General features: G+C 38.0%; 1 protein-coding gene across 2 annotated transcripts in view; it reads left to right on the top strand.

Annotated features, from left to right (window-relative positions):
* Window positions 1-21,589, top strand: part of cpne7 (copine VII) — a 32,240-nt gene extending 10,651 nt beyond the window's left edge. For both annotated transcript variants that reach the window (XM_069173429.1, XM_069173430.1), the window contains exons 5-16: window positions 861-935; window positions 4,447-4,530; window positions 4,625-4,714; window positions 4,885-4,983; window positions 5,142-5,228; window positions 5,722-5,781; window positions 6,457-6,590; window positions 11,468-11,522; window positions 14,207-14,258; window positions 14,639-14,772; window positions 15,702-15,938; window positions 16,955-21,589. In XM_069173429.1, coding sequence (XP_069029530.1) covers window positions 861-935; window positions 4,447-4,530; window positions 4,625-4,714; window positions 4,885-4,983; window positions 5,142-5,228; window positions 5,722-5,781; window positions 6,457-6,590; window positions 11,468-11,522; window positions 14,207-14,258; window positions 14,639-14,772; window positions 15,702-15,938; window positions 16,955-17,107 — 1,260 coding nt within the window. In that variant the 3' untranslated portion in view covers window positions 17,108-21,589. The remainder of the gene's footprint in view (window positions 1-860; window positions 936-4,446; window positions 4,531-4,624; window positions 4,715-4,884; window positions 4,984-5,141; window positions 5,229-5,721; window positions 5,782-6,456; window positions 6,591-11,467; window positions 11,523-14,206; window positions 14,259-14,638; window positions 14,773-15,701; window positions 15,939-16,954) is intronic.
* Window positions 21,590-22,552: the final 963 nt, after the last annotated feature.

Raw genomic sequence — 22,552 nt, 5'->3', positions numbered from 1 at the left:
AGCGCTCACTAGGTCATGCAGTTCTTAGGGCCATTGTGAAGACAACCTGACTTAAGAGAGCACAAAAGAGTACCGGCAGCTTGTGAGAGTGAGCAAATAAGAAAAAGTCTGGGTTCATTAAAGAGTAAAATGTAGAAGTGCCAGCACTGTTTACCGATGAGTACTGTTCCACTTGGAGCACCGTTTTATTAGGAATTTTATAAGGTAAAGAGAGAGATGTAAAACAGTGCCTGGAGTATATAATTGTAGTAATATATACAAAATATGTATTGTGTTGTTTATATCACAATAAAGAATGTTTTCCAGTAAGATGCACCTGTATTAGATCTACCTATTAAATCACAGCATCTATTGTATGAATATCTGTTCTAGGGGAAAGTTATAAATTCACATGTGCAATGTAAATTGTGTGGTAATCCTCCTACACTTTTAAATATGGGTGTAAAGATATCTTTTAGCTTCACAATATGTCTGTCAATTCACCCATTCATATGCACTAACATAATAATGTAAGAGAGTTGCCATGCAAGCTAGTGTCCTCGCCTACAAGCAATTGTAGGTGTCTTGTTGAAGGGCACTTGACATGGGAACATGCTTGACCGTGGTAACATCTGAAATGAAAGTAAAATCACTAATCACGTGCACTGATTTGTTTTAAATGCTGGCAGATCCTGTCCACCTTCAGGGACACACGAATTGTCCATCAAAATGTTACATTTTTAGTGTGGAGTTTACATCACGACATGACTTTTTTTTGTGGGCTTTAGGGTTGTGTTGACATGATTAAGTCAACATTTCTAAACATTAATAATGGACATGCTGACACCAAAATATGACTGACAAATCCTATTTCCCTCCAGGTGCACGCTGAGGAGATTTCTGGCAACAACGGATATGTGGAACTCTCCTTCTGTGCCAAGAAGCTTGATGATAAGGCAAGAGGAAATACCAACACAGTTCTTTTATTAGATGTGGCTGAGAAGCACTAGACAGGTATAAGAGTAGTAGTAATATGACGTTCCTCCTGATGTTATGATACTGTAATGTAGCCATAGAACGCACCCCCATGGGCCTTGAAGTTTTACACATAAATCAATAGAGGGATCATTATAGGAATCATTAGAGGACACACTGAACACTACCACCACTACACATGCAAAGTACGGTGATCATTTGTAAGTATAATGGACTCACGTGAATTACATTACAATTCAGCATGTCATATCACATGTAAAATGTTACTTGTTGAATTCTTATGGCTCCAATTAATGGCTGGACCTTACTGACCTTAGCTGCTCCTGAACTTACACTGTCACACTTTGCTGAAGGCATAGTTCAATCAAAAAGACAGCGGGAGCTTACGTCCAGTTCAAACTCTGATGATCTGAAGTCACACCATGTTCTCAGGAACAAGCCTTTAGGATACAACACTCATAGGTTGTACTTGATTCCCAGCAGTAGTGGGAGAGAAATTCAAATTTACTTCAGCATGTGCATTTATTTTTGAAATTGCAGTTTGAAATTTGCAGCTGCTCTGACAGTCAAATTGAACCTTCATATATCTAGTTTGCCTCTGGAAGTATTGAGTTTCTGTAGAAATGCCGGAGAATCCACCCACTAGCTTTGTTTAAAAAGAACTGATTGCCACTGAGATTTCTGCACTTTAGAATAAATCACTGTTACTTGTGAAGCAATGATGTGTGTTAATGCGGCCACTGAGTGATCATGTTGTTACTCTAAATAAACATTACAGCAGCTTTTTTAAAACAGAAATTTCTTGGCATTAGAATTTTTTATTTTTTATTTGTGAGTGGCAAATATTTAAAAATAATGTTTCAGAAAATGTCTTTGTTTATATGCACTGACAATTTCATTCTGGTTAGAAATATAACCAGTCCCATGTTAGGTTGTGTACATAACTTTCTCAGTTATCTGGTTGTGAGAGGTTTTACGTGCAAACAAGTCAACAACAAACATTGGTGTGAGACGTGTTTGCTATCACTGATGAAAGATTATAATTCCACTGCTTCATCTGCTCTGTCAGACTGAGATGTGAGGATCATTTGAAGATCTGCTGTTAAAGCAGCAATCGTTAAACAAAAGGTTCTAATTTTGTGTTTTTCCTTTTTATTAGATTGGACAGTAAACAGGTAGACAAGAAACATGGACAGAGAGGGGATTGAGCACTCCCAGTAACACCACAGTTATTTTGTATATCATATATTATTATATATATTATATGCACTGCATATATTGTATCTGGTGATAAGGCTACATTCAGAAACCAGCTTGTTTTGTAAAGAGATGGATGGTGAGTGAGCTCCACTTTGAGGATGGGACTTCATGCAGTTCCTGGATTGACATTAAACTAGCCGTGGATCATCACTAAAAACCTCAAAACTCCAAAAACATATTCAAACTCCACTTTTTTACATCTGTTAAACACTCATAATTTAATGATCATGTGGAGGCTTTGAAGTTATATTAAAGGAACCACTGGAGCTGATTTTAGTAACAAAAGTAAAGTAATGAATAATGATTACTTTTGCCGTTGAGTTACCTTTTTCAGGTAACTCATTAGCAAACTGGCGCCTGTTTACCAGCAGAAATCCACAGGCTCATTCATTTGAATTGCTGCTTTGACCACCAGAAGAACATAAATCCAATATTCACTTCTACAATTGTATTTTCAAAGTTTTGGTCTCCACCAGTTACCTCCACCACTACGTTCACCTGCTGGTTGCACAACTAAAAGAAAATCTTTGGTGGTAAAACCAAAACAAACAGCTAAAAGACACCAAAATACTCCACCCATTCTTGACTGTAAACAAAGATATTGTGTGTAAGGCCAATAGTGGTTGTCAACAGTTGAGACAAGTAAACTTTTGACTTCCTACTTATAAACCTCTTCAACATTAGGATTTTAAAGTTTCCATAAAATATCAAGATATCAGATATCAATCTGAGGAAATCAGGTTGATATCAGTGATTGTCTGTTCTGTTAATTGCAAATGCAAATGCAAATTAGCCTCAACACACCACTTGTGTGCAGCAATTTATCTAACAAAGACAATCACTCTAATTAGCTACCTGTCAGCCATATCACCTCAACCTGCTGTAATTATTGAAAGGTCACAGTATAAATGTTTGCGAACAGAGGGATTCATTATGAGGTATCATAGATTAGGCTAACTGGTAATGATTGACATTACAGCTCTTGTTAGCCTTGCATTGAATTTTGACGTGTGTCTCATCACTCCATGGTGCTGAGCCAACTGGCAAGCGGTTTCCATGGCAACAAAGACAGGATGCTAAAGCTCTTTTTTGCTCCCATCCCTCAGGAGATGTATCTGGCTAATGTGGCGGGAAATGCATCCTTAACTGTCTCATTCAGTGTACTCCTCCCCCCCCCCCCCCCCCCACACACACACACACTCTCCTCACCCCTCACCCTCCCAGCCGCAACAGTCACACACACAGACATGCACACAGTAATTATTTGTTTTCCTCCATGAAGAATCAATTGACCTCCATAATCAGTGTTGCTTCTGCTCTCAGACGGCTGTACTTGAGACTCAGGGGGCGATTTAAGGCAGCTGCAAATAACCATAAAGGATACAAAATGTTTCACGTTTTCAGTTCAGGTATTTACGAACACTGATGATCTAAATGGACATAACAACCATTCATTTGAATTCATGATGTTAATAACAACCCAATGCTGGGGCTATTTCTGACGCATTTGTCACATGGGAAGTCATGGAGTGCAAACGTTTTAATTGTCTGCTTGTGAACTTGAAATATTGGTTGAAAAAAACCAATAAAATATTTTAAAATTGCATAGAAAGCTTCATGGGAGGAAATACCAAGCCAATAAAGCTATTAGCTCAAGAATAAGATCAGTGATGTAGTGGGGAAAATGTCATAACCAGAGAATGGGGCATGAATTAGAAGCTTTTAAAATATTCTCAAACTCTGCATGAAAAATCTCTTTTCCAAAAATGGCAAAAGGCTATGCTATAAATTATATATTTAATGCCTCTGTCTCCCTGACCTTTAATCACAGAGACAATTACTTATCCTCCTGCAATCAGCAATTATAAATCACTGTCAATAGCCATTTCTATAATCTTTTCCTCTCATTCGAATCATCTGGACCCAGATGCATGTTGAAATGACCCAAAAACTAAAGCAAGGGTGAACGTCATCGCAGCCCCGTGGTAAATACTGACAATCTCATTAGCTTCAAGAAACATGCTGTAAATCTTAATCTCAGTGAGACTTTCTGAATAAATAAAGCTAAAAACGAAAACAAAAAAGTTACTGGTTTACATATTTTTATATAAACATTTCACTTCATGTTACCAGAAGAAATACTTAAATAGACTTTCTACTTTTCTGCTAAATGACAGTGGGTTAGTAGTTTTACTTTCCCTGTCTCTGCAGGATCTCTTCAGCAAGTCCGATCCATTTTTGGAAATATATCGAATCAATGATGATGAAACGGAACAGCTTGTGCACAGAACTGAGGTAACCTCACCACATCCCCTCTCCAGTTTAATCAACAGCTGCTAATGCATTTTTAGCACTTTGCTTCATATGTAAAGTGTTTTCTCTCCAACAGGTGATTAAAAACAACCTGAATCCAGTGTGGGAGCCCTTTAAAGTGTCACTCATATCCCTGTGCAGCTGTGATGAAGAGCGTAAGCTCAAGGTAAGGGACAGAACAATGAAAATCTATCACTTTAGATTCATATATGGACTAGGAATGAAATGTTTACTGAATATATGAGAGACAAATTAATTAATATTATATAAATATTGTGTGCACAGCTATACTTGCAGAGAGAAAGTAGTAAACAGTGTTGTCTGTGTGTGTCACAGTGCCTCGTGTGGGATTATGACTCCAGGGGGAAGCACGACTTCATCGGCGAGTTCTATGCCACTTTCAGGGATATGCAGAAAATATCCAGTGGAAATAAGGTCAGTGAATGGAGAGGTGGAGGAGAGTGGAGGAGAGACGGTCCTGGAGCTGTTTCCTCCACTTCCAATGCGCCTCTCAAATGTTGTGGTGCTTTTATATCATTAAAATGCCTTAAGTTGTTGCCACTGTTCTCTGTCTTTAACATGCTTTGTTCAAGGTGTCGTGGGACTGTGTGAATCCCAAGTACAAACAGAAGAAGAGAAACTATAAAAATTCAGGAGTTGTCATTCTCACTGACCTTAAGGTAGGAATCTGTTGCAGAAACATATGTTTATCAGAACAGGCAACAATAAAAGGAGTCAAATGAGTCAGTGTTTGATTATGTTGTACTACAAAATAAAGAGCTAAAGAGGTAAAGAGCTTTCATTTTCACAATGAAACTGAACTCAGGGTCACTTGTTATGTTAGATAGTTCTTTAGAATTTCAGAAACAGTTTAAATTAAAGTTAGTAATAAATGCTTGTTTGCATTCGTGTACTGTACATGTCAACAATCTGGGTTGGTTTCTCTCATCCAAATGAGAAACCTCCATGACTGTTTACACCACCGACACACAGCAGCTTCCACTGCTTTGACAAGATACATCACAACATTTTTTTCACTCTCTACAGCCAACAGATTTGTTGAGTTAATTCTGTTTTAATGACCAGATGCTTCTGAAAATGAGCATTCACTCTCCCACCCAAACATCACTTTGAGGTTTTGCCTTAAAGAAATTTTCTTTTTTTTTCTTGCAGCTCCATAGAGTGTACTCCTTCTTAGATTACATCATGGGAGGATGCCAAATTCACTTTACGGTAAATAGATTACTCTGTGTTCAGTATTGCTTCACTGTCATTGAGCGCTGCTAGCTGCATTGGCCGTAGCGTTATGAAATACCAGATCGACCCCAAATCATTTACATGTTACAACCAGCACATTGGTCATATTGCTTATTGACACAGGTTTTGGTATGTTTTTTTTCTTTGCAGGTCCAGAAATGTTTTCTGTGTTCAACACAGTATTTAGAATTTTTTTTTTTTTTTTTTTTTCTCCTGCTGTTGTTTTTGTCTGTGTGCACAGTTAGTTCTTCTGACATTGTTGTTGTAGGCATCTTCATGGAATAAATCGAAAACATCTTCAACTCTTGCCCTTTGGTTTGCCCCCTGTTGTGCTCATTCTCACTCTCTGGCTAGATTACTGAAGCAATGAATATTAATCATGAGGACGAGATGCAGTATCTCCTTGTTGAAGTAGCTGGCTGCTTGGATCGACAGTGTAGGGGAGCTGTGGCTGCTTCAGTCTATGTGGGTGTAAAAAATGCAAGTTCTTGCCGCTGATCATATAATTTATATTGACATATCTCAGGCTCCCTCGCTCATAATGGTTGGTAATATAATAAACAACCAGGGAAAGTTTAAGCATGAAGTTAACTTGCAAAAGAAAACGATTTGATTCCGATACATTGTTCAATTTGCACACTTTTCCTACAGGTTGCAATTGACTTCACAGCCTCCAATGGAGACCCCAGGAACAGCTGCTCATTGCACTACATCAACCCTTACCAGCCCAACGAGTACCTGAAGGCTCTGATAGCAGTGGGGGAGATCTGTCAAGACTATGACAGGTTTGTCAATCTTTTGTTCCTCAGAAAAGGATCTTTGGTGCCTAAAGGGGTTGTCAGCGTCTCCTGTTGCAAAGAAGGGCTACAGAGTGCTCCTTGCATGCCATTTCAATGAAATCTCTTACACTGAAATGAGCCACTTCATCTGAACCACAGCAAAAGGACTGTAATGAAAATCATGGAGCACTGAAACAGGATTGCAGAGAATCCTGCAGGTTATTATGTTTCCACTCACCAGTTTGTTATACATTGAATGAAACTGAACTACTAATTTTCAAATTTAGTTCCTCACTGAAATGTATTTTGCATTTTGAACTCTCTCCATAGTTACAAAGCCTCACATTGTCATAAAAGCAGCTGTTGTATGCATCGTAAATACGGTCTTTTCTACGGTCCACATCCTGTTCAAGCCGGTTGGTCAATTCTAATCTCTGTTAAACTCCCTGTTAAGAAATGGGAGTGAAAATTGTTAGTACCTGGGAAAATTAGAGCAAGCAAAATTGGCCTCTACAGGCATTATTTATGCATGAGACTAATCTAGGGCCGAAGATGGTACTTGGTAGCACCAGTCAAGGACACTGACACAATATTCTGGATCGACTCCTTTGTGGTGTTGTTTGACTAGTCCTTTATAAGTGTCCATTAATTTCCATCCATCTTTCTGTGTCAGATGGATGACATTTTGACCTTTATAGTTAATCAGCCAGAGGCATTTAAATCTCGTAAAGACACCAGTTACTGACAGCTTTTTGACAACATTTTCTAAGCAAATTGGTAATTTATTTTTTTATTCAATCAAGCATGATGGATTGGAAAATAGATAATCATACGAATGCCAATTTAAGTAAACATTAAACAGGTCAATAAATGCATCTTGTATTATAGTATATAGAAAAATACTTATATCAGTTTATACATTGTACTATGCAGTGAGTTTCGTCACAATTACTTATTAACTGTTATCAAAAACTACAGTCATCAGCGTGTACAACCACATCTATATATCTCTGTCCTGTCCTCTTTTTCTTTGTGGCACCATGTTGTTTAGATCAAATCATCAAAATTCTTACGTTACATCAATTTCTTGCCACATAATTGCTAAATAATGGTATTTCTTAATCTTGCGAGATTTGCAAGCACAAGCTCCCACAACCACAAGCCAAATAGAAATTACACAGTGGTGCGGTTTGCTTGTTTGCACCTCTGTTAGTGAACAGGACATCTGAAAAAACCTTCAACAGATTTCAAATAAAAAGGAATACAAATACAAACTGGAGTGACTCTTATGTCCCCTACTACTCCTGGTTCTCATGGAGAGGAACATACATAATTAAACTTATGTATGTTCCTCTCCATGAAAACCAGGAGTAGTAGGGGGAAAGGAGAAATGTGCCCTCATCCTCAGTAGTGGGCAAGAAAGAAAGAAATAAGTGCCATCGTGTTGCATTCTTTTTCTTTTTAACCAATTTCAAATAAATTTAGAGGCAATTTCTGAATGTAGACCACAGATCAAGGATCTAGTTTTTGTTTCTGGTGGGACTCAAGACCAAGGTGAAGTTACAGGAAGTAACTGTACATCAAAGCATGTGGTACTGTTCATACTCTGTTTTGCATGTATGTCACAGTTTCCTTGATCACAGTGGTGGCTGCATATGCTTTCTCCTGAGGACAACTCAATGATACAGTTTCCTCTCAACATCTGTTGCAGCGACTGGTCCTCCTTCTTAGCTTGCATGGGCTCATTACCCTGAACTACAGACGAACACATGCAGAGATAGGGGCTGACACCAGGAAAGCAGGCACTTCAAAAAGAAGTGGGAGGCATTAGGGCTGGAGAAATAACAGCTTGTTGTGGAATCAGATGTAAAGACAGAGGAGGTGCAGCATGAAGCATGTTTTATTCGCATGTGAGAATTTCTGTTCCTGTAAATGTAAATACTGGCTCATATATTTCTGAGGTTTCAATTAGATGCATTTTTTTTACTTATACACTTACTGATTGTTTAATTGAGAACAAAACGTAAACAACACGCATACGTTTAAAAACATTATTCCAGGCAGACTTATAGGTATGTGCTAATCAATTGGAAATTATTTATAATGTGATCTGTTTCAGAGAAAGACCCTCTCATCTGTCGTAACTAAGCCAGATGAGGATTAACACTCTGACTCCTGATTTATGCAGATCTTCCTATTGAATGTCAGGGGAGCACTCTCTGGCTAATTATAGCATCCAAAAGATAGCACTGGAGACATCGCAAACGTGCCTGAAAATTAGTAGCTCATCCTTGTCGCTTTATCATTTTAAGGTTTACATAGATATATACAACAGCATCATACATGGAAACATGCCTCTTTGTGAAAGTGACTGTGATTGTAGGCAGTCTTTCCCTCTGAAGTTGGAATTGTTATTGAGGTGTAAATCGTGGGCAAGCAAACCTTTTAGCCTTTAGTGAATATAGGTGATGTGGGATTTTAGAGTTCTTGCAGAGGAGTGCATTATGGAGCTGGAGTGACTAGCTTTTGTCTGTGTGGGTAGAGGCTCGTTTACCTTGCTGAGAGGGCTATTATACCGGGCACATATCCCTCCGGCTCCTCACGTGTGCTGACACAATGAGAAAACAAGGACCGCCGTGCACATCACAGCAAAACTCATATGATGAAAATGACTTGTCAGTATAGTCTCCTGTGTTCTCCTGTCTGGGATGGTGCCATGTTCTATCTCATACAGCTATTGAGTTTACTGATTTTTTTAAGACATCTGTAAATTGTGCTGTATAAATCAATTCATTAAGGCACCATGGGCAAATTTAGAAAAGAATAGCAAGTGTCTTGGAATTGAGATAATGAGTTCTGTATATTTGGCTTGGTAACAATAACAAGAATACAACACATGTCAGTTAAACTGTCTTTGCTTTTTCCCCCATTAAAACATCTTCTTGGAAAAGCTGGTTAAGCCGATATAATACTAAAAGCACAATTATTTTTTTCCTATTATTTTGCAATGATACAACATGCCCCAGTGTGGTTGGAAGGTCACAATAGTGGGAGTAAGACCTGTACTCAGTGGATGGGAGTTATTTTGATGAAAACTGATAAAACGTCAGTTGAAAACATCTAAATGTCAAAAGTGCATTTAGAGCTCTTTGTATGCTCTTGTATCAGTTGCAGAGGAAATCTATTAATTTCAGTGGAACATTGTTACTGGAGTGTATTTATATCTGGATGCAGTACAGAACATTAGTCAGAGCATGTGGAGAGGTCGCATTAAAGAGAATCAAAATTTGACTCATTCAAATGTTCATAATTTATTTTCTTGGAATAGAGAATAACAAGGCAACCAAATATGTGCTCAACATGCCCCATGCACCATATTCCGTCTTTCTAACTGAGTTCCAATTCTACAGAAAGTACAGGCTGTTCCTGTTGCAATTTGTAGCCACTATAGTTATTATACCACAAGGTTGTTGGGAAAGACCTATGTTTTTTATTTCCTCCAAGGTTGTTGAGCAAGTAAAATATTATAATAAAATCAGCCTGTTTTGATGTTAGTGTAGTAAGAATGTTTATATTACAAATGTTTTATTAATATAGTGGATCAACTCAAACTTGCCAAACTGAAGTTGCATCTGTCAAGAGTTATCATTAAGAGTTACTGCTTCCTCTGAGAGTCATCTCCCTACCAGTGTTTCTATAAATCCACAAGCGTCAGAGTTAATCAAACACTTCTGATAGCTCTGAAAATCTGCCTCAAACCCATATTAGCCACCATGAGTGGATAAACAGCTCTCCAATCAACACTTGTCAACACACCAAACAACTCAACATTTCCTGACGCTAGATTTTGCTGTGTTCCCTTCTAGGCACCCACACCATGTCCAGAGTAAATTAACTAAAGACATAATCTTGAATGTTTGTGCCCCAAACTAAGATTCTTTTGAGCTGGAGATGTTATTTGTGATCGCACCAAGCTGGAGAATTTTGGGTTGTTTTGTCCATCGCGAAGGCATTAAACACAGTAAATGTTCTGATAAGAGAAGCATTAGAGAAAGCTGTCGGTAGGCAAACAATTACTGATGTGACTGGAAACAAGTTGCGCCAGCTCTGCTGCTCATCCTAAACGCAGCAAATTCTAATGTATCACAGTAAACACAAAGTGTTATCTGTTTATACATACAGTATGTCCTGGTGTTAAAGGGCTACTCCATTAATGTCTTATGACATATCCATAGATTTAAACTCACAAGAGACAGGTTCAAAAAAAGAGTGCTTAGGTTTGAATTTATTGTAACACTCTCACTACACACGTAGACAGCGGTTCGTATTCATAAAATCAATCTGTACCTCCCCTAAATTATTGCATGAGCTGTAAGTAGTTTACATACCTTGAACACAACCTTTTTTTTTGTTCCATTATGGGAAATTTTACAAGCACTATATAGTGGATAAATTTCATGCCCACAATTCAGACACACACATAAAACACAGGGTAGATATAGTGCACGATCTGGCAAAAAGGAAGTAGCTTTAGACACAGCGAAACTGTGCACCCTGGTCTTTGAAGGGGACCAAGCCACCATTGCAGAGTCTCTTACAGTAACATCTTCCCATCTAAAAGGCACGATGAAAAATGGAGAGATTAAAGTCTGAGAAGCTCTTTGAACAGGTGCAAACGCTGGCTGCAGAGACTGTGGGACAGATTTCAAACAGTAATTCAAGCTTTTAACACATTATGAAATGCAAACAAGCAGAGGATATGCCCACGGAAAAGTGAACAGATGGATAAGCCATCAATGTTTTTCAGATTGCTGTCAAAAAATAACCCAGATTACACTGGAGTGATTCTTATTCATGGCTGATTAATTTGCTTATCATTTCAGTGACAAACGATTTTCAGCTTTGGGGTTTGGTGCCAGAATCCCTCCAAATTACGAGGTGAGTCATTCTATTCGTGTCTCTGCTCTCCCTGATTTTTGTTCAACCCAAAACTCCCTTTTTACTATTCCAGTCGAGACACCGACCTTCCCTTCACATGAACACTATAATGCACACTGGATATTAATGTGCTCTTATTGAAGCCTGGTATTTTCCACCACCCAAGGATTTTACGTTAATCAAGCTGATCACCATGACCTATTTTATGACACAATTTGTCATCCCGTCAAAATTTCACATTTAAAACTAATTACTGTATGTATTTTTATTCATCAGTCCCTTGTCTTAAAATATCAACTTGTCTTGAGAAAATATCATGTTGCGATGAAATAAAAGCCTGAGAGTGTTGACGCTTAATTTACATAAGAATTCAAGAGTGTGAGAGCATTTGTTAAAGCAAATTGGACTTTGGGAACCAAAAGCCTTCAGTGATTCTGAATAAAGCCCTGGGGAGACATCTGACATGTGAAGACCCCACACACACACACACACACACACACACACACACACACACACACACACACACACACACACACACACACACACATTTGAAACACTATGCTCAGATAGGCTCTCAAACTAGAATTGCCTATATTTAATGTGAGATTATAAGGTGCCATGTGTCAATGGGAAACACTCATAATTATCATTTCAATCATGCAAAGATTTGCAGTTCAGTGAGTACAAACTGTTAATTTGTGAATTTACCATGACATTGATTGCCTTGCGGGAGTTAGATTTATTTCACTGTGCTATTACTGCGTTGTGGTTGGTGGTGGAGGTGAATGTTAATTAAGTCATTAGACTAATCATGAACTGCATCAATGAATTCATAGGTTACACTGTGCAATGGAGCCTGTAGCCGCTGCAGGCCCCATTGCAAGTTTGATGTTTTTGGGCTCTACTGGCTCTTGTATACTTATTTATGCATGATGCATACTAAGTGTGATCAGAAGAAAAGTATGAATAAAGATTGAAGATGTTCATTTGCCGACCAAGTATGCACCACATTGTGAGTTGTGGCAATTAATGGGACACCTCATTTCATTGCGCTGAATGTAGCCTTTTGTGTTTTAATTCAAAGCCCATTATCCTTCAATAGCCTATTGGTGATGAAATATGCACTAGTTAGAACTAAAATTTGAAAAAAAAAAATACCTATTGATTACATTTTTTAGGAATTTGAGGGTGCTTTCACACCTAACTTACATGGTTTGGTTCAAACTGACTTTTCCTTGGTTAGTAGTTTGTTTGTTGCTGGCAACCAAGACCCTCCTTTTCAGGTTGTCTCTGACCAATTGTTTGCTTTCAAGTGGCTTCTCATCGATGGCCTGAAAGTAGTAATGAAGTTATTTTAGCATGGTTTTAATTGGTATAAGAGCCATCTATTAATTGGCAGCTGTTCAGGAAGTGATGTATATGTTTATGCAAATCAATTGGCGATAACGGTAAACACATGGTGAGTGCAGTATTTTCCTTGATCGAATGGTCAGACAAATGCAGATTAAAACTGCGCTGTGTTGTGCTTGTATCCCAGAGTTTACTGTGGCACACAGAGCAATTAAGATTGTTACATTGAAAGATTGACTTTCATGCAGCAGCAGGAGAAGCACAGGTGAAACTAATGACATTATCAATGCTTCAGGTTACATCATTTCATTTAAATGTTTCTGTGTTTCCATGCCTGTGAGTCACCATGCATTATACCAGAACTCACAACTGGATAATTTAAATGAAAGACAGCGATTAATCATGTTATTAGATATGATAATGTTATTTATGTTAATACACCTGTGTGTTTGATGCTATGTCATATCAGAAGATCTGCAGTAAAACACAGCTGTTAAATGAGATACAAGATTGCTTCTTCCGCAGTAGCCCAATGCAAAAACTACATTTGTCTGTGTATTTAATTTCTCCGGGGTTTCTCATATCTACATATACAGTGAGTGAATTCAGGCTGTTAATCAAATTAAAGACAAAAATCACTTTGAGAAAGTGGGCAGCTGGACAGGAGTCGGTTGTCACTGATCTGGCTGACAGTTGGTGCTTGTGGAAAAAACTGTTTCTTGTGAGAGGAGGAATCAAGATGGGGATTTTATTTTTGCCAATTAAACAGCTTTGAGATAAACAAAATCTATCTGAAGTGTGGATGGCAGGAACAGACCAGATAAATGAAGAAAGGTTGCAGTCCCCTTTCAGAAACCTGATATTTAGCATATAGCACATGCTCTATGCTCATTAACGTATGGTGTGATGAACAGATGATTCAGGATGTTAATACAAGCAGTATACACAGACCAATATGTCACATAATCAAGTCTCACTATAAAACACCTCTATAAATAAAAGTGAGGGGTCTGTCTTCTGGTGCTTGAAATAGAAGACTTTCTAAATTTCATTTTGGCTGTATTTGGCTAAATTATATATAAACCCTAATCTTATTTTACTGTCAAACTCACAGTAAAAGAAAATGTCACAATTACTGATATGTACACAAACACAAAAATTTTGTTTCTCAGTTTTGGTCACTTTTGGTCACAGATTTCAAATAGGAGCCAGTTCTGATACAACATATAATATTAAAAAGGTGATACAAAAATCCCTTGTTGACAAATGTTTAGCTTTCTTCAGGATACACCAAATTAGCTATTTTTCACATTGATTTCTGTCTCCATTCTCAGGTGTCTCATGACTTTGCCATTAATTTTAACCCCGAGGATGATGAATGTGAAGGTAAGGATGGACTTTGTTCACCAGTTTTCCTGGAAAAGTGTACCTCTATGCTGATGATGCTTGAATTAACATCGGTAATTTGACAACACAGTTGATAAAATAAGCATATTGCTGAACAGTTCTTTGTTACAAATTTCAAGCAAATAAATATATCACAGATTATAATCCCAATTTAAAGCACAAACAAAGAAAAAAATTTTTTTTTAAAAATTAAAATGATGTGAAACAGAAAACATTCTCAGGCCACACATAATTATTTGCTGGACTGCAGTGATGAACTCATCTAGCTGAACTATTTGTTCCCAGACGCTTGTTTACTGACAAGTGTTGATAACTGTACTGACGTTACCCTCATTTTGCTCGGTGCTCTCTTTTATCAGGGATCCAAGGAGTGGTTGAGGCATACCAGAACTGCCTTCCTAAGATCCAGTTGTATGGCCCAACCAACGTCTCTCCGATCATTAACAGGATAGCCAAGCAGGCAGCAGGCGATGGCAACATTTATGATGCTTCTGTGAGTACCCCTTTACACTGCTTTACAAATATACGAATGTAATACAGGCTTTGTTGTGGTGCCTTCCACCGAGTTGTTTGAGTGTGTTGCGTCTGGTTCATCTCAATGTAATGATGCCCTATGGCACAAAAGAATAAGGGCCCATTATAGAATGAGTTAAGATGCTTTGAATTTTGGATTGAAGTCATTCTTTGCTGTATTGATGTATTTTTTGAACATATTTTCATATCATCGACTTTTTGGTTTTAGAAAGTACCTCATTAACTGTAGTTCAAATGTGGCTAATAGAGTTACTGTGTTCCTTATATTTCCGAACATTATTTTGGGAGTAAAAACAAATAATTTTTTCCGTGCACTTAAATTACCCACCGGTGACACGGACATATTGTTGTAGCCTATTACACTACTGGACCTGTACTGACTGTCTTTATAATTTGCTTGTCAACGTCAGCCAGTCTTTTGATCAGCAATGCATAAGCACAGTCAGGGTACCAACAAACAAACAACTATTCACTGGACCAATCGTGCTACGTTTATATTCTTTTTCTGTGTTACTCACACAATCACACACACACCAGACAAAGGAAATTAATTTTACACGTACACACCTGGACAAATATGAGATGTCTCTGTTGTGGCTGTAGTTTCTGATGTAGCTGCTCTTTCTTCGTTTGTTCTTCTTGCTCCTTATTAAAAAAAATTGTTTTGGATTCCCTTGTTTTCTGTGTTACATTTTAACATACTGCCAAAACCACATAATGTTTACTGCTCAGTGGAGGCTGTAAATTTATCCCAAAACAGCATGAAAGGCTTCCTTCAGACGACAGCACCCACTGAGAGGTGTTCTTGCTTATAACCACGTGTTGGTGTTAAAATGGGTCAGTGTTAACATGGATTAATTCACATTGAAAGCTCTTATCTCCTTGCAGCGATACCACATTCTGCTAATTCTCACGGATGGTGTAGTGACAGACATGGCAGACACGCGTGAAGCCATTGTACGAGCCTCCTACCAGCCTCTTTCCATAATCATTGTTGGTGTGGGCAATGCCGACTTCACAGACATGCAGATTTTGGATGGAGATGATGGAGTCCTACGCTCACCGAAGGGGGAGCCAGTCCTCAGGGACATTGTGCAGTTTGTGCCCTTCAGAGACTTCAAAACGGTCAGTTTTTTTTCTTCACCTGTCAATCTTTACTTGTTGACTTTCAGCTCTTCTTTCAAACCCACTATGACTGACTGCTTTGCCATCGATGCTCATGAACACTACATTTTTTTTATATAACGTCCCCAGCCCTTGTTATTTAAAAGAGTAAACAGACAGCTTTTGCTGGTTATGCTAGTGCTACAGATGGGCACCATGGACTGGAGGAGATCCAGAAACTTACTCACACAAGAATGGATTCCTAATATTGCTACATGCAGTCACCAACATGTCATCTGTACAATTATACAGTCTGTTACATACAGATCAATGAGAAGAGAAACCTCCAAAAATGCACACTCTTCTATATACAGAGTGAGAACTCACTGCATGACTTCAACGAAAATGATGGGTATTATGTGCTGTAGTCTTTACCACATAAGGAAAATGGATTTTAGAAGAATAATGTTCATCCCTTTATTACAGTTACAGAGACTTGGAGAATCTATCTAAGAATCACTGAAGCTTTTCTGGCAGCATGTGGTGACCCAACATCATCTTAATACGTTTATATTGTGTTGTTTTTCTTAATCTTAGATTTTTCACCCATCTGCATAGTTACCTGATTATCAGTTGAAACAAGTCACCCACAGCTTTAAGAAACGGGATTAAAAAACAATGTTTTCACACTTTGCACATAAATACTAAGAAATCTAGACATATTTATTTTACAGGGTTGAAAATGGTTTTCAGACTACGCTTTACAACTTAAATACGTTAATTAATTATATCTTAAGAAAACAAATCAATGAGAAAATACTGAAATGCAAACACAGCAAAACATATTAATTTTATAGAGCTCGTAAGATCAAGGCAGAAGAGGTATTCTCTAAATCAATGCTTGACACTGACATACCTTGTTTAATTTGTGGTCTTAACATCGTCCTCAGTTTAACTGCGAAATGTTCTGTATCTCAGATTAAACTATATTTAACAGTTGTTTTGACAACTCCAGCTTTTCTTTGTCTCTGTTGCAGGCTTCACCTGCAGCCCTGGCCAAATGTGTTTTGGCAGAGGTGCCCAAGCAAGTAGTAGAGTACTACAGCCATAAGGCCATCTGCCCCATGTGTCCTATGAGGGACTTATCGACTCCCATCCTCAGCCCAGTCGCCACCACCCCAACAGAATAACCACCCACCCAGTTCCTGTGACCAAGCTTTGACCGCAGCACCAGGCTGGCAAACTGAGATGGAAAGAGGACGCATGCCTCACTTCTTTGGACAAGAACTGGAGAGAAAATCCTTCTAAATGTGTTGTTATTCATTTATTGCATTTTTCACTCAAAGCAAAGTGTTTACACAATGACAGTACTAAAAGGATTGTGGGTTATATTTCTCTGCTCAGTGTGGATGGAGCACAATTGACCATCCAGCTGTTTCTGCATCATGAGTCCTGGAGGGTTATGTTGGGGTTTTTATTCCTAATGTTTATGCATGCTGGCCAATCCCTCAGTGCTGATCCATTGATCAGATGCAGGCTTATTAATCCTTATTGCCCATGAAATTCATCACTTCAGCTCTGTCAATTATGTCACTTTTTTCCTAATGTCATATGTTCGGATAATTTTGGAGACGTACGGTGCAATTCAAATGACATTGGTTGACTTGAACATATTGACAATATTTAATCAAGATAAATGAATGACAGGAGGTACTACAATTTAAGGTTCTGACTTATAAATACATTGATCTTCCCTCACATATCTATTTGAGTCTGTCCGGCTGCATTGGCCTTATCATAAATTACAAACAATATTTGCAGATACACATGGATCATAATTTCAAATCAACCTGTCATGAGTTGACACCGGAACCGGCTAAAGATGCCTCCCTTTTCTTGTAAAATGTACTTCCTATTATACCCTTATGCTAAAACTAAAAGCTTTGTTCCAAAGTGAACCAGCCATCGTCAATAAAATAAAAAATGCTCTCATTGCAACCACAGGAACTGTGACTGCACACCACTCCCCCAAATCACTCAGTGCTGCACGACAGTTCGTAGGTACCGACGTATGCTGTGTAAAATAATTATCAAAATAACACGAGTTCACCTGTTCCCAGGTAATTAGGAAACCCAGGTGAGAAAACAGCATCACTGGAAATATCTATGTTTACCTTTCTCGTGTCACCACCTGTGACTTACACACCATGAACATCTGTGAAACTGCAAGTGACATAGTAACTTTATCAATCAACGGTATTTGCTATAGCTTCAGCTCTTTGTATGCTTTTATCATTTACAGTTACAAAGTTATAGCAAGATGGGGAATACAGTCAGGTTGAGGTGGAAGATGTCTTTGGGTTGCTGTGCAGTTGCAAATGGCCGTAAAGGGCTGCCTCTTCTAAGGGGGGCTGTGAACAAAGCTGGAATAACATTTTTCTCAAGGAGATGATCAATGATTGCACCCTATTTCTGGTCTTTTGTCAAGTAGCTATGGTGTAAGCAGTGAAAATCATGCTTCATGTCTGGTGAATCCTTTCCTTCTGAATTGTCCATTATTGTTGTCATCACTAAGCCAGTCAACATGCAGGTAGTACTTTTCAAGGTTTTGCAGTAAATATCATTCTACAGGTAGATTTTATCTTCTGTTTTTGCAGCTTTTTATATGCAATATAATTATTCTCTATGTCTCATGAGGAATTTAATTGGTGAGAAGTTTAGATCAAGTGAAAGCACAAAGCCGATCCCACTTAGTGCTGTATTGCACACAGAAATATTCATTACATTTACATCAGAATGATAGATTCTAAAAAAGATAAGTATCATTATTAACACATTCTCTTTGTGTTACTTACCATGAAATTAGCATTAAAAAAATTTCCAGAACAAACTGTTCTGTAAATATACTCAGTTTATTTCCAAGTAAGTGTTGCCTGAAGGATCATTGTTTGCTCGACAGTACAGAGGGATCCTTGATGTTGCTGCTCTATGGAGCTTTGTTCAATGTTCATCAGATTCAAAAGGCTTTAACCTTCACTGTTACTTTCCTTGCCAGAGCTGTGTCAGATTGTCTTCATTGTGTTCAGAGTGTAGCCTGTCATGTAAGTCAGAAAAAAAGCTTTGCCATGTTTTGGCCTCAGTTATTTTCCAACAGAACATATTAATGCTGCAGTGGTTAAGGCACAGCTGCTCAATGTAAATGAGTCTTCACAGCAGAACAACAAGTTGCTGTTTGAGATGTGATTTTTCATTGTAAATAACTGTGTGTATATAGGAATCTAACTAAACAAGACAAGAGTGATTGTGTGTTCAAGTTACCGTTCAATGAGGGTGGAAAAAGTCAGCTTAATGGGAAGGAAAGTTGAATCGACCATTTCTTTTTCAAACCATTAGAAGGCATCTTCATTATTTATGAGGAACCTTGACACCTCAAAAAAAAAAGAAGTTTCCTTTGCTTCATCAAGCAAATATTTCCAAAACACAGATTTCAACTGAGTTGTCGGTGCCTTGTATGTTTTACTTTTTCATTAACTGTCATTATCTTAAAGCATTTCTTAGTTTTGTTAAATGTGAAACATCTCTTTCTGAGCTCAACAAATTTTATGCTTTGGTTTTATTTTGTGGCTTTTCCTCTGATTTGTGATTGCATAATCTAATTTCGTTAAACTGATATTCCACAGTGTTAAAGAATTACATTGTGAAGGAAGTTTTTAGATCCAAAAAAAGTATTATATTCTTTAAAAGCTTAACATTTGATGAATAATTCTTAAAAATGTTGCCAGTGGTGAGTTGCACTGAAAAGACTAAATAACAGAAAAGCATCAGTTTTCAAACCGAACTGTATAGCATACAATATAAACTCTAATATTGTTTGGCTTAACAGTTCATTATTTGATGTCTGTTCTAGCAATGACTGCACTTTGTACATTTTCTTAGTTGTTTTGCTCTTATCTTTATAGGGTGTATGTGCGCTATGAATGGTTCTGAATGGTGACTAATTTAATTGGCCAGAAACCAAGCTGTCACTGCCATTAAATGCACAGGAGGAATATCTCGCCTTTACAGCTCCTCTAACACACACATTTCCAGTCCAAGCTACAAATATTAATCTGACTTTGATTTGTCCTCTAGAGCATAGCCAGCCCTCCCCAGACACAGACTATTGACTTCTCATGAATGCACCCAAACACAGCTACCTCTGCTGTCGGCTGCTCTCTGAACTCCTTTGAAGATCAACTATTGAGGATTCTTCTGTCATTGTGGATCACAGGATGAGGCCCATTGATTCAGAAGGCTTAGGTTTGGAGCCATACACCATTACTCAAATGTAAATAATCCTGGAGGGAGTTTGGTCTCACAACTGAAGCTCAGCTCCATGTAACTGGTTTACAGCAGGTTTAGAATAGATGCAAAAATTAGAAAATACTCTGCTGGACTACACAGCGTTTGACATTATCAGTCATTTATTGAGAAACCTTGTATTTATGCATCTTCAATAGTCTTTTATTTTATTGCATCTCAGATTCTTCACCAAAAGGATTTACAGTGCAAAAAGTTGCCATTGTCTGAAAATTACTCCACGAAACGGACAGCATTTTTAAAAGCCTTTAGCTTTGTGCTTTCTCATAAATCTTTAATGGCTACTCATTCAGACTAAATAAAGCAGGAAGTGCAGATATCAACCAATATATTTGTTCCTCGAGGGCAAACAAGCTCTCTTATTAACATCTAAAAAGCATCTGTAGTTTGGGTCTTACATGGCAACACACTCTGTGTCCCCTATTACCTTTATCACCTTACTGCTATTGCCTCAGGTTATGAGCTGCACCAGCTCAATTGGTTCATTACCCTGTACTCTTTCATAAGATGTTATTTTACAACTGATAGGTGATTGACCACAGGACACACTGAATGTTATTCTTTATAACCAATATTTGTTTTTATTATCAAATAAGTAAAACAAAAAAGGCCCAAATAAGTATTTTCTCTGTTCAAATTTCAGCACAATACAATGAGCCATGCAAATGTGGCATGCTGCTCTGGGGTTTCCTGAACTACAAAATGTATTTAACATTTGATGGTAGAACATGTTTAACAGTGATGCATGGGTCTTTAATGCCTCACCGGATTTGCCCCAAACAAATGACAGATGACCAATCAATTCAGATCCCTTTTAAAACAATTTTAAATTCTTTATTTTTTTCATTGTGACAACTTTCACCGCAATCATTCATGTATGAAATGTTTTCAAAGTATTGTGTGCTTGTGTACAAGAGTAAACTGAACAAAAATGCACAGCTATGTTTATCTAAGTTTCATGAGAAACAAATCTACATTCATGTTGTAATGGGAACCTGTCTTTGGTGCCATAGCGATGAAAACAAGTGAGCTAAAACACTGGAGACAGAAAGACCACAGCTCGTGTGGCCATCTTGCTCTGCAGATTAAAAAAAGATGGGAAGAAGCTGCTTATTCATCCTTATCTATCCTTGCACCATTGTCAGACAAAATGAACAAGTCATAGGTTTTACACCACGTTGCTATATGTAAAACACACACACACACACACACACACACACACACACACACACACACACACACACACTCACACACACACACACACACACACACACACACACACACACACACTCTCTCTCTCTGTCTTTCCACTCTTAATCAGAATGAGGTTTACAGTCATAACCCTAATATGCAACTGGTGTAACTGCAGGCTGTGTGGGTAAGAAGCAACCCATGCATCATTAGTAAATATTGGATTTCTTCAAACGGAAGAAAGGGTTTATTGCATGCTTACTTTTATTGTTAAGCTGTGCTGTGCAGTCATTCCTTTGGATTTTTTGATATGCAAGCCTGCATTTGCACAAATCTCTGTACCTGTAGTGTACGCTCTCTGTCTTGCAGTTAGGTAAATAAATATCATCATTGAACTGAAACGGACTCTGTGATTTGTTATTGAAGTTAATGAAATTTGACAGATTTTGTCCAAAATATATATTTCAAAATGAAGTGCATTTATCTGTCTGTTTTAGTTTCTTGATTGTACCTACTGATTTTAGTGATTAGCTCACAAAACACTTTTTCCTTGCACACATCCAGACAAGAAGGATGAGGACGAAGGAGAAATTGCTATAGATATTGAAATGTAGGTTATGCTATCATGTACACATTTGCCTTGTGTACTTTGCTGATGCTATGAATACTTTGCATGGGAAGAGGGATTGAGCCTACTCTTTAATTCCATCAGACAGCTCCTTTCATTTAAGGGCTATTGTTGAGAGCACTGAATAACGGTTGTTTCCATGGTGACACCTACTTGTGGGGAGACGTAGACATTCATTTTTGTCAGATTCAGGGACAAAGATGTGAGATCTGGTGAAGACTCTGGGAGGAGGTCATCTGTGTAGGATTATGAAAAGAGGAGGTTTTGATTGTGATGACTGCTGTTTTTTAACAAGGCCACTGAAGGACCAGAGAGGGCTGTGAGCCTCAGGTGAGCTTTGTGTTTGATACAGACACTTAATCGCTCTCTCACTCTTTTCTGCAACCCGTTTTGTTCCTGGTCAACTGATTTATGGCCACAATTAAAGAACACTCACCAGCGCTTAGCATTCACTGGC

This window comes from Embiotoca jacksoni, unplaced genomic scaffold, assembly GCF_022577435.1.
Source record: "Embiotoca jacksoni isolate LCO1_2020_lvr unplaced genomic scaffold, fEmbJac1.0.p SCAF_6, whole genome shotgun sequence".
Classification (NCBI taxonomy): Eukaryota; Metazoa; Chordata; class Actinopteri; family Embiotocidae; genus Embiotoca; species Embiotoca jacksoni.
This window is presented reverse-complemented; position numbering and strand designations above follow the sequence as displayed.